Source organism: Astatotilapia calliptera, chromosome 16 (genome assembly GCF_900246225.1).
Source record: "Astatotilapia calliptera chromosome 16, fAstCal1.2, whole genome shotgun sequence".
Classification (NCBI taxonomy): domain Eukaryota; kingdom Metazoa; phylum Chordata; class Actinopteri; order Cichliformes; family Cichlidae; genus Astatotilapia; species Astatotilapia calliptera.
Genome location: NC_039317.1, coordinates 13,645,716 through 13,662,810, shown reverse-complemented (window position 1 = coordinate 13,662,810; position 17,095 = coordinate 13,645,716). Strand labels below are relative to the sequence as shown.

Sequence of the window (17,095 nt, the reverse complement as noted above, 5' to 3'; positions counted from 1 at the left end):
ACTTACACACACACACGGACACGAGCCAGGCTGTGCTTTCTTTAGTGCCCACACAGTGTCTAGACCAGCACATGCTTACTGATGTCTAAGCACACTCGCACACAATGCCAGGCATGTGAAAATACCTCGGTACTTCAGTTGTGGCTCAGAGCCAAAGTCAGCCTTAATAATGGTTGCCAGGTCTGCCCTGTTGAGGACAGTCCGCTGGCAGGCAAGTTGGCAGCCTCACATGTGGCTGTGCCTCTGTTTGTTTATCCGAACACCACCGGGGGCAACATGCCTGCACCCCTCCTGCCCGCTCCTTTCTACCCAAGAGGGCACTGGCTGCCCTCACAATAGACCAGTACCATTTCCTAAAATTAATCTTATTCACAACACCTTGTCCTGGCCACAAGTGGTCACAGGCAGATACAGGCAGTATCTTTGCAGCTAATTTGTCCACAGACCAAAAACAATGACCGTTCACCTGTTCCTTGGTATTATCCAACCAGCTGTGTAATTGGCCTCCAAACTAGAGCTGCATTCACACATGCTGCACAGCCCTGGACTGTTCTAGACATTACCTTGCCGAGGCGAGAAGGAAAATGAGCGAAAGCATGTTCCATTCATGTGTTAAAAATTCCTTAAGGGTGAGGTTTGTCACATATATGCCACTTTTAATGAAGCTTTGAGTGGACTGCTTTAACTTTATTTCAGACACACAGTTTAGTTATTTTTTTTAGCACATCTTTTGAGATTCTGGACATTCATCTTCTTTCCATTTATCTGGAGGCAATTTGTCATGTCTGTCTCATGCCTGTACCCTGATCATTTTTCAGTAAAAGTCACAGGTATTTGTTTGTTGGATTAAAAATATGGTTTTCGGTGTTAAGATTCATTACTGCCCCATTTCTGTATATGGAGAGGGGTTTGTTACCCAGACCGAGGATGAGTGCTGCATGAGAAGCAACAAATTGTCTGTTCTCTAACCTTTTCTCTGGCTGGTGACTCTTAACTTAAGTTGCTTTAGTGGTCACAGTTAAAAACATCCATTTTTACCCTGCACAGTCATATTGAGCAGCTAGTTTTACAGACAGCTCTTTTATAATGGAACCCTACATGGCTACAGTTTTTGGCAATACAACCTGGTCCGTGGCCCCCGGGTAATTTAATTTTGACGCCCTTGCTTCAGCTGCTCACTCTCACCAGTTAGCTCACATCCATTTTATATCCACCTGTCATGGGAGGCTGGATCAGTCTGAGTGCTGGAGTCCTCTTTGGCCTTCAGTTTTCAGGGTCAAGCTGGCACAGCACTCTATAATTCATATTCGGTATGGTTGGTGTGTGTTTTGGCTAGAGCACAGTACTTCAAGAGTGGTATAACTGAGAAATTATACATTTTGCAAGCCAGCTAGATGGAGGGGTGCGGAGTGCTGAAGAGTCTGTAAATCAGTTTCGTCACAAGTAATGCAACTGTTGTGCTTTATGATTATGAGTGTGGTTAGGCTACATATGCTAAATGTTTTAAGCATGAAGGGCGTTTAATGTTTTGTTTTGTGACTGATTTGAATTACTGTTAATTTAAAATGCTTTTGGACATAAGCCTTATCATAGTTCTTCACTTTTATATACATTTTGTGCCATTTGATATCACATACCTATCTGACTGCATTTAAGTCAGTTTAATTATTGTGATGCTGGTCAACTAAAGTGAGAGAGTGTAGTAGACCCTTCTAGGGCCATGAGGTAATGCAGCACTGTGCTGTGAGTTCACATTTTACACTTACTATCCTAAATAATGTTAATGGTGTTAGTCTTCTTTCCAAATCGTTGTTTTGAGTTGTGTTGCTTTATGGTTTAGCTTTTGTGGGTGGTCTTCTTACATAACAGTAAACGATCAATAAATCAAATGGTAACCATAATTGCGGAGAGCAAAACAACAGCCATTTAGTAGCCAGTGGTTTCATAAAATACAGTGTACATTATTTAGTTGTGACGTAAACCGTGTCCTTCTGGAGTCATTTTTGTTCAACGAGACTCTGTGGTAGTGCAGGATTGTTCAGACAGACAGACAGCCCCCTACCCTCATTCTGAGATCAGATGCTAGATTCCTCGTGCACCGAATCAGTATTTTATTAATATATATGGTGATTATTAATATCGAATAAATGTAAAGATCACCCTTGTGATACCGGCCACTGAGGTATCTAGAAGCAATAAATGATTTTTAACTAAGTACAGTACCAGTATAGGTTGCAGTATGTGGTCCTGGTTCAAAAGAGGTTTTCTCATTTGGTTCTCGTAAAAGCTTAAAAGCTTTGCCTTATTTACATACCCTTCCTATCTCTGATTAGCAATATCCTCTGGAGCTACAATCACTCTCTGCCAGCCAGGACTGGCTTCACTGAAACACGTGCACGTTGGTCTTTCAGAATAACTTTGAACATTAAACTACACAGATCAGTCAGTCAATTGCTAGCACTGAAAATGAAGCCTCGCTGACATGAGGTAATTAAACATTTTTCATGACTGACCACTCTTCTAGGACAAGAGACAGTAGAGGTCAGAGTAAAGACTCTTTAATGAATTAGACACTTGATTTTTTTTTTTCTGTAATTGAGTCAGATAAGACATGACAGTGATCGTTCCTACACACACAAACACACATATCCCACATACTGGTGACCGAGTTCTCTTAACATTAAGGCTGGTTTTATGTAAAGGTCAAGTCGAGCTGCCTTGAATGCTGGTGAACATCTGTTCCCTCTGAAGGCAATAAATACCAGATTGTGTGTGGGTGTAGCTGTTCTTTCATTTACTGATCCAGATTTCGTGAGCTAGTGTGGGTGTGTGGGTGTGTGTGTGGGTGGGGGGGGGGGGGGGGGGGGTTGTGAAGCATGTCTTGCTTTGTAGACTTAAACAACTGTAAAAATTTCTGGAGAATTTATCTTTGTCAACCTCACTGTGCACCCATTACTGCTCCTCCTGGCGATATTTAATTCCTGCCACTGACAAAAGGTTAAATGTACTAACAAACCCCTTCGAGACATATGTCCACATGTTTTAGTTAGTTCTACAATCCAATCTTTTACTTGCAAACAAAATGTCAGCGTGTACCCAAACGTTCGAGTGTTGGGATAATGCACTGATTGAACAGGCCAGAAGTGTTTGAGGCAGAACACCAGTCCCTGTTCGGTATTTGCTGTCTTTGACCAGTCCACTTCATTTTTAGCCTTCTGTCTAAAGTCCCCATTGATTTAATGGTAACATATATTTAAATTGTGGCTTTAAAGAGGAAGTTGTTGGCTTTCAAAACCAATAACTGCTGTGCCCGCTCACCCACCGAACCACACAACTCCCAACACCTAACAAGCAGCCTTGAAATAACTTATTGATCACTTCAACATGTCCCGAATTGATTTCATGGAAAGTGTCTTATTGTTTTTATAGAAACATGAACATTACAAGAAAATTGCCCCAAAGTGTCTTTGGTGGTGGGGATGGAAGTTCTACTGTGTAATGGAAGTATTGGGTTTGGAGTATGGTGAAAAGAGTAAATACTTTGGATTATGAAGAGGGATCAGACAAAGTGCTGTTTTTATTCAAACATATAAAAACTGAGCATTTTAAACTGAGCATTTCTGGGTTCATGGCCAACTCGGTTTTATGCAGTTCTGTTGGCGGGGTGCTTTACTTGAGTAACAGTAATTCTGGGTGCCATTTGTCTGGAATTGAAACAATCAACTGTTTCCTGGAGCTAGTCAATTGATCCTCAGCCAGCGCCATTGACCACCCTTTAAGACCAGTCATCCATATTGATCGGGCATTAAAGATTACCAGGCAGCCCCATTTCCCCTGCATGTGATTCTGCTCCACAGGCATTAGCTTTCACTGATCTCTGGTTATGTGAGCTGTAACCTTACTGTGCTCCATTCATCTGAAAGCATGCGTTTTAATCGTTACTCCGTCATATTGTTTGACTGTGGCAAGAAGGCAATTGAGAGTTGGGGGTTCCTCAAGATAATTACCTCTTTCAGATGATGATTGAGACTGAGAGGGTTTTTTTTCTCCTCACTCATTTTATAGGAAGTTTTATATTCAATAATCATTTTTGTACTGATCTGGTGTAGATGGAAGTGGCCTCACAGTCTCCCTTCATTCACTGAGTTCACTTGAGGTATATATTCCTTTCCAGGATCTTTTCTTGAACTGAGTTTAAGAATTTCATGTGACCATGAAATTAATTTATGTAGACCACTAAATTTTATGTCCGACATCTTTTTCTAAGTTGTTTCATTTGGAAACAATCTATGAATTCAATATTACTCCTAACTTTTTCCTAACATTTGACGAACTCATCTGCACCGTAAATGACAAGTTTTGACACCTCAATGTATATCAATAAAGACCTTGTTTGACAACTATTGGAACAGGTTCCAGGTTTTTCCAAGGGTATCCCTAATAACTAACAGACTTAAAAACTCCTTTGTCCCACACGCCATCAAACTGTTTAACTCCTCTCTGGAGGGGAGAGGGAGGGGAAACAGGAGGACAAAGGAGGGGGGAACAACTAAGCTGTAGTGCCTCTTCACCTCACTGTACAATACCTTGTGCAATACTCTTTGTAAATAGTCAACAGTGCAATAGACTCAATACTTGAAATGTGCAATTCACTTGTATTTTTATTTTTTATTCCTATTTATTCTATTTATCCCCTTCGTATATTTTATTTATATTGTCTCTGTATTTATATATGTGTGTGTGTATGTATGTGTGTGTGTATGTATGTATGTGTATGTGTATGTATGTATATATATATATATATATATATATATAAACACCCAGCACGCCCCTGCGGGCGGTTTATCCTTCAAGCTCGGGTCCTCTACCAGAGGCCTGGGAGCTTGAGGGTCCTGCGCAGTATCTTAGCTGTTCCCAGGACTGCGCTCTTCTGGACAGAGATCTCCGATGTTGTTCCCGGGATCTGCTGGAGCCACTCGCCTATCTTGGGAGTCACCGCACCTAGTGCTCCGATTACCACGGGGACCACCGTTACCTTCACCATCCACATCCTCTCGAGCTCTTCTCTGAGCCCTTGGTATTTCTCCAGCTTCTCGTGTTCCTTCTTCCTGATATTGCTGTCATTCGGAACCGCTACATCGATCACTACGGCCGTCTTCTTCTGTTTGTCTACCACCACTATGTCCGGTTGGTTAGCCACCACCATTTTGTCCGTCTGTATCTGGAAGTCCCACAGGATCTTAGCTCGGTCATTCTCCACCACCCTTGGGGGCATCTCCCATTTTGACCTCGGGACTTCCAGGTTATACTCCGGCACAGATGTTCCTGTACACTATGCCGGCCACTTGGTTATGGCGTTCCATGTATGCCTTGCCTGCTAGCATCTTGCACCCTGCTGTTATGTGCTGGATTGTCTCTGGGGCATCTTTACACAGCCTGCACCTGGGGTCTTGCCTGGTGTGATAGACCCCAGCCTCTATGGATCTTGTACTCAGAGCTTGTTCTTGTGCTGCCATGATTAGTGCCTCTGTGCTGTCTTTCAGTCCAGCTTTGTCCAGCCACTGGTAGGATTTTCTGGATATCAGCCACCTCCTCTATCTGCCGGTGGTACATACCGTGCAGGGGCCTGTCCTTCATGATGGTTCCTCGTCTCCCTCCTCTTTCTTGGGTTCTGCTGCCTGAGGTATTCACTGAGCACTCGGTCAGTTGGGGCAATATATATATATATATATATATATATATATATATATATATATATAAAAAAATTCTGTAACTGTAACTTCGGTCGTTGCTGTGCTTTTTTTGGAAATCGAATTTCCCAGAGGAACCCACCCGAGGGATTAATAAAGTTCTATCTTATCTTATCTTATCTTATCTTATCTTAATAAACTGTATAGTCAGAGATCACCCTCACTAAATTTTGATACACACCCAGTCATTTTGTTCTGAAAGCAGGCCTGAAATATGACAGAAACAGCTCAGTTTAAAAAAGAGAAATAAGGGTTACCTATAGTAAGCATTCAAAGGGGGAAAGAGTTAAGGTACTGAATTAAGTTTTTTTTTAGTGTAGTCTGTGAAAACCAGTGCACTATAAAGATGGGAAATATTACCTAAACACTTTGAGTGCTCTGAAGAAGCTAGCTAATTTTCAACTTTCTGATAACAACCTCAACATGTCCTTGTGTTAGCTGTCATACTTCATCTTGCATTTCATTAAGGATGAATTGAAATGTAGAAATGTCATCATGCGAAAGAAAAAAATGTTAACGCGATAAATACGAGAGAGAGAGAGAAAATGTTAAAAGTACAGGATGAGCCAGAACAGAAATTACTGCATGATTGGCTTTTTGTAAATACTAATGTTTGTTGGATTAGGAAATTGTTTTTTCTTTTTAGTTTTTTGTATAGGTTTTTTTTTTTCATGAATATGTCAGAACTATTTTGCTCATTTATGGGTTTGGTTAACTTCTAGCATCGATAATAAGTAGCTACATTTTTTAAGTAAATTTAAGCACATAAATCCTGTTTGTGGACGGTGCAAATATTCGGAAATAATAGCAATTGAAAAGCAATATAATTACAAGATTTGTTTTCACAAGATGAACAAAATTTGAAAAGTTTGAAAATGTTCATCATCAGTTCCTGAAGCAGAAACAAATATGCACGCATAATTTTCTGAATGACTTTGACCAGCGACAAAATTATTGAAAACATGGTCAGGGCATCTCCACAAGTGCTACCAAAATTAATACAACTGATGACAGAGGCTCAAGGTTTCAAAATATGTGTAGGAAGAGAAGGCTGGCTGTGATATAAAGGTCACACGGAGCATCATAGTTTTCACCCACAGAATGCACAGAGTACTCTTGTTGGCTGTCACCAACCACCTCAGTTGCTTTAAGTGGACATGCAAGTGTCAGATTTGAACAATATAATGATCTACGTGATGTTTTGCTGAAGACCTTGGGTCATGTTACTTTAACATACATCTCCCACATGAAAATTGTAGGCCATGAACTAGTCTTCATGGTGACGGTATATCCTGTTTGTTTTGACATAACAAAGAATTCAAGAAGTTGACTCAGCTTCCACATCCCTCAGATCTCAGTTCGATCACACCATCTTGAGGCTCTGTCCTAGTACTTACAAGGATCTTCTGCTAAAGTCCTGGCAGCTGATACTTGAGGACATTATCAGAGGTCTTATGGTATCCATGCCTCGGTGGATCGGGGGTATTTCAGTGGCACAAGGGGGACCTACTTAAGCTGCAGCTGGTTTCAATGGTGTGTTTTGTAGCTCAGTTTAGCTGCCGTGCTTTAGGGCTCAGTAGTTATTACATTCACCTTAGACATGAAGCCAGGAAGAGATACAAACCAGTCTCAGGTGACCACAAGCTAGTGTACTTCTAGTCCCCCTCCTAACTAACCCAGTGCCAGATTCAGATTGCTGTTAGCTGTACCAAAAGGAAGTAAAGCACTTACTTGTTATGGGACAGGTAGAGCGTCCCCTTTTCATATATAGGCCTGGATTTTGCTGTAATTATGGTCCATTTACATCCAGCATCTTGTCATAAAGGCTTCCTTGCCTCTGTAATTAACCTTGCCTTTAATTGTCTTTCCCCTCATCCTCCGGCATTGTCCTTACAACCGTCCAGTGCAAGTGTGAGAACAGGGTGAGAGCCAAGAAGAGTAGGATGGGGAATGATTGGCTTGGTCCATTAATAGTGGGAGTGGTCTTTCAGATGGAGGAGTGCATTGCTGGACAGATGAATGCACAAAACAAGGATGAATGAAGGTCTTGTGAGGGATAACATGTAAATGGGTGTGGTGTTTGAATGATTGAGAGAGACCCTTGAGAGAAAGGGAGAGCAAGATGGATCAATGATGCCGTGTAGAGTTTCCTTTTTAAAGGATCCTTGAAAATATTTAGTTGTATTTAAAACACACACACAGTAGTGAGGAAGGAGTTAATGGTAACCACTGCAAAATTGATTGTAAAATGGGAAATCAGAGAACAAGGCAGAAAATTTGGTCAACTGTTCGCGTGCGGTGTGCCTTTTGTCAGTTCTCGTGGCCCGGAGCAGAAACCCGCTGTGGCAGATCAGAGACATGCTCAAGTGTCTCAGCCGTATTATATGAGCATATCCACACGCCCCTTCTTTCATTTCAGCTTCAAAGAGCATTGTAGCTCCGAATTGGTAAAAGTTGTAATGCTTAAAAATCTGTAACCTTGGCAACAAATTCAATGTGTTTTCTGTAAATGCCTCATTATAAAAGCCTCCCAGCAGCAATGAAGAGAATGAACAGCCAACATAAATGTATATATCAAGTAAAGAAAATATACATTGGATAGCAAGCTCTGTTATTTCCTTTGAATCCTTTACATATGTGAAGCACCTTGAACCCAGTAGAAGATGACAAGATGCAAGTACATATACTGGTTAGTGCTGGAAAATGCTGACCATAGTTCCACAAACTGTCCAATGAAAAATCACTTTGAGGTCAGCTTACATACACACCAGAGTTCTCGTTTTCACGTTAATGGTAAAAGGAGTTTTGATGGTAATGATCAGGATTTGGCAGAGGTAGCATGTGCCTTATTTATTATCCACACAGTCCGAGCGTTTTCAGTAATGAAACACTGCCATGTAAAAGCTTTGGCTCAAAAAAAGTCTTCGATATTACAGAGCCACAGGAAGAAGTGCAATGGCACCAGTGTGATAAAACAGCACATTTAGGATAGACACTGCAGGAAAATGCTCTGATTTACTACTGATTTCACTCCAACAGCTGTTTTAAAGGCTTTTCACCAAGAAACTAGAAATGCCAAAAGATCTAAGCGTGACCCGTAGCATGAGATGTGAGGAATGCACAGAGAAGTGGTAGCAACAGGGAGGCTAAATATAACCAGATGCGTTGTTTGAGATCTGCTGCATTGTTGTTACCTCAGGTAGCATTTAGATGTGTAGTTCTGACTGAAACGTGCACTCGCAGCCACATCTGATGAATAACCCAAAGACTTGAACACACTTTGCAGATCACTGGCCCAAGGATCAAACTAAACAAGCGTGGTGTTGGCCCTTCTTAGCAATTTTCTTCTTGTCATAGTGTGCACAGTTACAAATTAACCCATAAAACCAAAACTTGTAAAGAGCAATTTGCAAATCCTTCGCATTAAATGTGCCCATTTTACTCTGCTGACAGTGTCTCTCCTGTTCCTCACCTGAACTAAATATAGTTTGAGGTGTGGACGCATTTGCTCTTTTGCCAGTTTAATGAGGAAATTCTCCCTCTGTTTCCCAGATGCATCTGAGGTGGAGGAGGAGGAGACGGAACAAAAGAAAAAGCCAGCAGAAAAAACAAAGACTAAACCAGAGAAGAGGAAGATTGTAACAGAGAAGCCTGCTAAAGCCAAGAAGAAGAAAAATAATGAGCAGGTTGTTATGTCCTTTCTCTACAAAGGCTGCCTATTTGATGTTTTTACAGTATAGAGTGTGTAAGAAAATGTATCATATTAATAGGGCAAAAGACTGAGCCTGTCCTTGTCATTTTGTAGTCAACCAGTTCACAGGCACAAATGGTCATTTCAACAGTCGTTGGCAAGGAAGAAGTCAGGATAGATGAATGGAACACCTTCAAAATAAATGTCCACCACATACTTATACATACACCCTCATTCTTTGAGACAGTGAATAAACCAGAGTGTTAAAAACAATTATCATAGTAACTGATGACGGAAATTGAAATCCTTTGATTTTTTTCCTAGCATTTGGACATTTTGATGTACTTTTACTGTAATATAATATAATTTGACACATTTAAATTTTATTATAAAATGTGCTCTTTACATCGGAGGATTATTAGGTTTTATTTTAATTTGTATTTAGAATTTCAAATGTTCATTAACATAAATTGCCTGAATTGTGTTTTCTGCATGTACTGTTGTCACAGAACGAGCAGATGATCCCTCCAAGGAAGGAGACTCAGGATGAAAAGTCTGCTAAACCCCCCAAAAAGAGGAAGGTGGGAGTGGCGACACCTGGTGTTGCAAATATCAACTACAACAGTGTGCACTGGCTAAAGTGGCGCTATCATTTGGCTGCTTCTGGGGTTCTTACTTGTGTGTTTGTTTGTTTTGTTTTTGTTTTAGAAAAAGAAAACAATAACAGATGTCTTGGCCACCTCTGAGCCAAAACCAGGCTGTCCAGCTGACCTGCAGGATCTGGTTACGCAGTACTTTAAAGACAAGCGGTCTGTAATCGAGCAGGAGGAGCTCAAAGTGCAGGGTGAGTCAAGGCAAATCACCCTAAGCTTGCACATTCAGTCGATATCTGCTGAAATGTTGACTCACAGAGATCAGCGTGTCCTCTCCCATCCTCCAGACTCCTTTTTCCTGTCCAGTAATGACTTGACACACACCCTCTCTTCTTATCTAAAACAGAGTGAGTGCCGTTGCAAACTTTGACCAAGTCTTCCATTAGATTCCACTTATAAACACCCATCACTTTAATTGCTCTGTTTTCCTCTTAGTTGCTCCCAAGTGGGCAAAGATTCAAAAGCAGCACACGGAAAAAAGTTCTGTGGTTCTGCTTGTCGTCTGCAGCTCTGCTCTCCGAACCATCGAGCTCATTAAGTAAGTGACAGACCACTGATGTTTGTCGTGTTTCTCCAGTTACCACTTTCAAATTAACGTGACGGGAATGATGTTTGTTTGTGTCATCCACAGGCAGCTGACTAGTTTCAAGGGTGAAGCCAAAGCTGTGAAGCTTTTTGCGAAACATATCAAGGTAGTGGAGATGACTGTTAATCACAGGCGGTGTGTAGATTGTGAACTGTGAATGATTTCATAGAATGATTGTCTGTGTCATTTTTTTTTTTTTGCATAGATAGAAGAGCAGGTGAAGCTGCTGCAGAAAGGCATCTACCACATAGGAGTGGGGACACCAGGGAGGATCAGCGCTCTCGTTGAGAGAGGTGTGTGTTTGTGATCGGCCTCTTTCGTTTAACTTCAAAGCTTTTGAAGTCTTCTCACTCTGATTTGGTTCCCCAGAGGGTTTGAGCTTGCAGGCATTGAGATACCTGGTTCTGGACTGGAACTGGAGGGACCAGAAGCTCAGAAGGATGGTGGACATTCCTGAGGTGAGCTACTGCCCCCTGCTGGGCTAGAAAAATGTGTTTTTATTGCTGTTACTCCACTTTGACTTGGAGCTTCTTTTTCTTTTGTTTATAATAATTAACATGCAGATTTTCCCTGATCATTGTTTCTCTGATCTCACCGTAAAGCTGCGCTTAAGATTGGAAACGTATTTCTTTAGTTAATTAACAAAGAAAAAGAAAAGAGATCACCTGAAAAAATTTGTCTTTTTATTTGTGATGCACTTTTTTTTATTTTAGATTTGGCTTGTTGTCTACAAGAAAGGAGGAAGAAATTAGTGGAGATCTTTTAATTGAACATATACTTTATGAACGTGGGATGTTTTAAACCATTATGACTTTTTTCCAGCGGTTAACCCTTTAAAAACTGGACATATTTGTTTAGTCGTAGATTCTGAAGCCTGGCTAATTTGACTTTAGTTTTGTTTTCCTAGAATTCCCGTCTCCGGCAAAAACAGTGTTAAAATGTGAATCGTTTCAAATATTTCCATTATTTTAAATATCCTAAACATTTATCCTGAATTAATATTTTGACCTTCCATTATTTTGTGTGTGCAATGCACTGGGTGTATGCTGTAAGCTGATGACACTGTGGAGGTGGCACAGAGCGTGGGTTAAGGAGCAAGAAAATGGCTGTGGGGGGACTTCCATAGCTGTGTTGTCTGCTCTTCTCACCTGATCCATTTGATACTTTTGGTTAACTAATAGAAGTCACAGATGCTCCTGGTTATAAGTGATGTTTATGCAAAGTTTCATTCAGATTGATGCACCTGTTAAAGAGGTGAGGTGGTACAAGTTGACATATAGATATGCATATGCTACAATTATTATAGTAAGAAAAGACTTTACATTGAAATTCAGTTCATTTTGATTTCATTTACATGGCACCAAATCCAGCAACTGTCGCCTCAAGGAGAACCTACAATATTAGATAGAAGGAGCTAAAAGTTATTCAATATTGAACCCTATTTGCATTGCAGAGTAATCTTTTTGGAGAGGATCTTTTAGTTTTTCGTTCCCTTTTAATTTCACTTCATATTTGCCTCTTTTTTTTCAGATCAAACAGGATCTTATGAAGCTGTTGGAGAGTGGCGTCTTGGCTCGCTGTAAGGAAGACAAAGTCAAAATTGGACTATTTTAACTGACTGCTTGACATTTAAAGGGACTTTGTCTTCACTATTCCTTGTGCTGATCCTGTCACGAGCTTTTAATATTTCCAGAGCCTGTGTGAAATGTACGGCATTGTTTGTTCACTTTTGTGACCAACACAATGTCAGGGAGTGTGATGAATGAATAAACAGACTTCAAATTAAAGCCACATCCTTTTTTTGTTTACTCTGACCTTGGAAAGTCCCCCCGACTGACAATGTGAGGTCATGAGTTTACTTAAACCACCGGGGAGCCCCATTCAGCATCCTACAGATAGAAAGGGGCCCAGAACCACCCCGATATCTCCCGCAGCCAGTGACGATATAAAATCCTGTTCTGTACAAGTCTGTGTGTTGTAGGACGGAAGTACACAATCTTGTGGTAAATTGGAAGTAACAGAAAGAGGTAGTTGAGTAAAGAATTGCGGTTAATAAGTAACAGGACACAACGGTCGCCCCCACGATGCAAAGCCTGCTGGGAAAATCCCTTGGCAAGCAGAGGGGTGTGTGAGTGTGTGTGCAGAGAGATATCGCTGAAATAAAAAACAGGAAGACAAGAGGAGGGCTGGTTTACACGCAATTTTTGAGTCTCCAGCTGTCAATCAAGTTCTTCTTCTGAAGCCAAAGCTCTCGCTCTCATGGGGAAGGTGAAAGGCAAGCCCGGGCCCTTGGCTCGGAGACCCGACAACTCTGCTTTCAAACAGCAGCGGTTACCTGCCTGGTCTCCAATGCTAACTGCTAACACCGTGCTGCCTTTTTTCTACTTTATGGCTTTGATGTGTCTGCTGTTGGGAGTATGGCTGCTTCTCACTGTGCAGAACACCCAGGAAATGAAGGTGAGTGAAAACCACATTTGCTTCTAAACACTCACTTTCAGTTCTAGAAATTTGATGGCGTAAGAGCGCTATGCATTTGTCTTTGTTCATGTCAGAGAGGCCCCAATGCCTCTGTGTGCAATAAAAACAGGGTGTGACAACATCAGGAAAGGTCGAAGGTTATGTTTGAAAAAGTTTAAGATCAAGTTCACTATCGGCACTTTCCCCTCTCTCTCTCTCTCGTTGTCTTTTCAGCTGGACTACACAGAGGCTGAAACCTGCAACAAGTGTTTTGAAATGCGTAAAAATGTGAGCAACGCAAACAAGCCCTGCACCTGCACAGTCAATTTTAGGATTGACAAACCATTTAAGGTAAGAACCTCTCGGCACAGAGTGACAACATAATCCTAACTTGAGGGCCACTTATAATCTTACTCCAGAGGCCTCAGTAGCACACGCTAAGTATGGCACAAAGCTCTGAAACAGCTTGGAAGCGGGTCTCGTGTGAAGATTATTACTCTCACACTCTGTATCTAACAGGCCCCACTGTCAGTGCTTGCGTTTGTTGTCTGTGCTTTGAAGCTTAAAGCTTAAATTCATCTTAGGATTTGTGGTTCTACACTCATCCACTTGACGATGTGAATGTGTGTGTGTGTCCCAGGGAGATGTCTTTTTCTATTACGGACTCCGTAACTTTCATCAGAACCTTCGCAGATACATGGACTCCAGAGATGATGGGCAGACGGTTGGAAGGAAGAAAAATTTAAAGGTATCATCGTCATGTCATCAGAAATGCTGACAATGCCAAGAAATAAGTATTTGCCCTCTTCCTCATATCTTATTTTTCTCCATATTTGTCACGCATGCATGTTTCAGATCAAATATCATCTGTGAAAAAGTAATTGCCCCCTAAACCTAATCAATGGTGACGCCACCGTTGGCAGCAGGAACTGTAGTCAAGTTTTTGTATCTGGCGTTGAGTGTTTCACATCACTGGATGAATTTTGAACCACTTGTTTTTTGCAGAATTGTTTTGATTCAGCCTCACTCGAGGGTTTTCTAGCATGAATGGCCCGTTTAAGGTCATGCCTTAAGTGTGGATTTTGATTAGGCCACTCCAAAACATTCATTTAAATGTATCTGGAGTCATTCAGAGGTGACTTTCGGAAGTTTCGGATCATTGTCCTGCTGCATAACCAAGTATGCTGGAGCTTTAGTGATCGCAGAACATTTTCCTTCGGGGTTTTCTGGTAGAGAGCAGAATTCATGTTTTCATCAACTACAGCATTTCACCATTGTCCTGAAGCAGCAAAGCAGCTGCAGACCAGCAGGCAACCACCACCATGTTTGACTGTTGGTGTGATCTTTTATGAAACGTGTTAGTTTTACACCAGATGTAACGGGACTCAAACCTTCCAAAAAGTTCAACTTTTGTCTCGTCAGTCCACAGAGTATTTTCCCAAAAGTTCTGGGGATCTTCAAGACGATTTTTGGCAAATGTGTTCTTTTTAGTCATCAGTGGTTTTCTTCTTGGACTCTAAGAGTATTAATTCCATACTTGTTTATGTGGGGGAAAAGCACATCATTTCTCCTTTTATTTTATTTTTTTTAAATCAGCTGCATCTTGATGGGCGCAGTTGAAAGAAGTTGAAGTTATTTTGGGTGTGAAGAGTACTGCCTGTATATAAAACTGACAGCGTGCACTGGGCAGTACCTGCTGTTTTATTTCAGTGGTCAACTTCATTTGACTCTGAGACAAAATAAGATGTTAAGTTACATGAAGTTTCTCCCCAGTGTGATGCATAAAGCTGCTGGGTCACCTTATGCATGGAGTGACAGTTCTGAATAAAGAGATGGATCCGTCTAACTCCAGAGGTTAAAGAAGAGGCTGGGCAGCATTAGGAGATGCTCATCTCCTCCCACAACACGGCTTCTCTGAGATGTTCAGCCCCAAAGAGCCGTTATAGAAACAGGACCACACTAATCATGCAGAAACTTTGACTTGTATGGTCACTAAAGCTAAGTCATGTCATCTGTTGTACTTGGTTTGTGAAGATAAAAAAACAGAAGTACGGATGAGCCACACCCCTGATAATGCTGGGTGATTAGTGGAAGCAGCGCTTTCATGTTGTTGGCGGAGTTAAAATTAACCTTCGGTAGTTGAATCTATGACAACAGACCTTATTTTAGTGTGTTTCATGTGTTTCGGGACCACATGCATGAATCTTCAGCTACCAGACATGCGTTGTAGTGTTTAAAGCTGAAGAAGCTTGAATTTTACTTGAATGCTCGACTTGATTAAATATCACATCTTCCCTAGGACCCAAGTTCATATTGTGAGCCATTTTTGAAAGATCCCAGCGGACGCCCGATTGCTCCCTGTGGCGCTGTGGCCAACAGCATCTTCAACGGTAAACACAACTCAAAACACACTGCATCAGTTAGCTGCTCTACCCTTCCTGTCACTCTTAACTTGCATGTGTTTTCCCAGACTCCTTCGTCCTGTGGTATCATCATCCCAACGGCAGAGGTGAGGTTCCTTTGATGCGGGAAGGCCTCACGTGGTACACGGACAAATACATCAAGTTCCGCAACCCAACGACTGACAACTTGACTCTAGCCGAAGTGTTTGAAGGTAAAGGAGGAATTTTTTTTTCTTTCCTCAGAAATCATTTTGTGTCACATTTTAAATGTTTTCCCCACAGGAACGGCGCCACCTCCATACTGGCAGAAGCCCGTGTACAAGCTCGATCCCTCCAATCCCATGAACAACGGTTTTATCAATGACGATTTCATTGTATGGATGAGGGAGGCAGCTTTCCCCAACTTCAAGAAACTTTATGGAATCTTATTCCGAAACGACAACCCCTTCACGAAGGGGCTTCCAGCAGGCAATTACAGCATCAATATAACCTACAGTATCCTTTCACTGTGTTAGAGGCATCTTAACTCCCAAATGCACTTTCCCTCCATCTTTTGTTATTCAATTTAAACACGCTTCTCTTTGATCAGATATTTTTGGCCTTGACCTCCTGCTCTTTCAGACTTTCCCGTGCAGTATTTTCGAGGCAGAAAGGAAGTGGTGCTGACAACGGTGACCTGGTTTGGAGGTCAGAACCATTTCCTGCCTATTGCTTACCTCATAACCAGCAGCCTGATCCTCCTGACAGCTGTCGTCCTCACGGTGGTCTGGTGGAAGTTTGGAAAAGATGGGAAGAACATGAAGGAGTGAAGAAGAAGAGGTGCTTCAGGAAACTAATGAGAGGAATGCTGGGAAAAACTTACAAGCAGATTAAAAGAGATTATTGCTGGGTTGATTTGAAGTTTTGTTTTGTTTTTTTAAGAAACAAAAAGCTAAGTGCTAAACATTTGTGAGTAAATGATGGATGGGGAAAATGGTTTAAATAGGAATGTTGTTTTCGATTTTGCGGCAGCACGTGAAGGAAAACTGCTTTCTTTTTCAGATCCACGCGTGTGACGGGTTTATCGTGGTGCTGCTGTGTTTACACATCTGAGCTGTGTTTACTTGATTTTTACTTGCTGAAGTTTGCTTTTATAATACACACCATTTCTCATGTACTGTTAATATGTATAAATATTTATTAGAATTCTTACATTAACAAAAGCACAGATCCAACTTTTATTTTCCTAATGCAAAGTGTATTCTTGCATCCTTGTGTGCAAAAACTGTCAAAGTGCCACATCTTAAAATTGAATAAAGGATTGTAATTAAAACGACCTGTTGAATCAAGTGTTGTTTCTGTCTTGGCTATAGCTACTTCACACCACACCATCATTTGACAGTACTAAGAATCTGCAGCCTAGCTAAATGCAAACATTTACAGGTTCAGTTGTTAGCATATTGCTGTACCAAGTTACCTTCAGACTTACAAATTGAGACTACAAGCATGGGCAGGTTGAAAAAAAAGTGGGTGTAATTTTGCAGTTTTTGTCAAATAAACGTACTGAAGGTACTTTA

At 41.2% G+C, this 17,095-nt stretch overlaps 2 protein-coding genes across 2 annotated transcripts; both read left to right on the top strand.

The window, feature by feature from the left end:
- Positions 1-8,822: 8,822 nt before the first annotated feature.
- Positions 8,823-12,467, top strand: cmss1 (cms1 ribosomal small subunit homolog). Its single transcript, XM_026143870.1, has 10 exons — positions 8,823-8,859; positions 9,303-9,436; positions 9,951-10,022; positions 10,150-10,285; positions 10,382-10,441; positions 10,530-10,632; positions 10,726-10,786; positions 10,886-10,973; positions 11,050-11,138; positions 12,211-12,467. The coding sequence occupies exons 1-10, from the start codon at positions 8,823-8,825 to the stop codon at positions 12,292-12,294; spliced, it is 864 nt and encodes a 287-aa protein (XP_025999655.1). The 3' UTR covers positions 12,295-12,467.
- Positions 12,468-12,533: 66 nt separating this feature from the next.
- Positions 12,534-16,854, top strand: tmem30c (transmembrane protein 30C). Its single transcript, XM_026145999.1, has 7 exons — positions 12,534-13,137; positions 13,372-13,488; positions 13,778-13,885; positions 15,437-15,527; positions 15,608-15,751; positions 15,822-16,034; positions 16,161-16,854. Exons 1-7 carry the CDS (start codon positions 12,940-12,942, stop codon positions 16,346-16,348), a joined length of 1,059 nt encoding a protein of 352 aa, XP_026001784.1. The 5' UTR covers positions 12,534-12,939; the 3' UTR covers positions 16,349-16,854.
- The last annotated feature ends 241 nt before the right edge of the window (positions 16,855-17,095 follow it).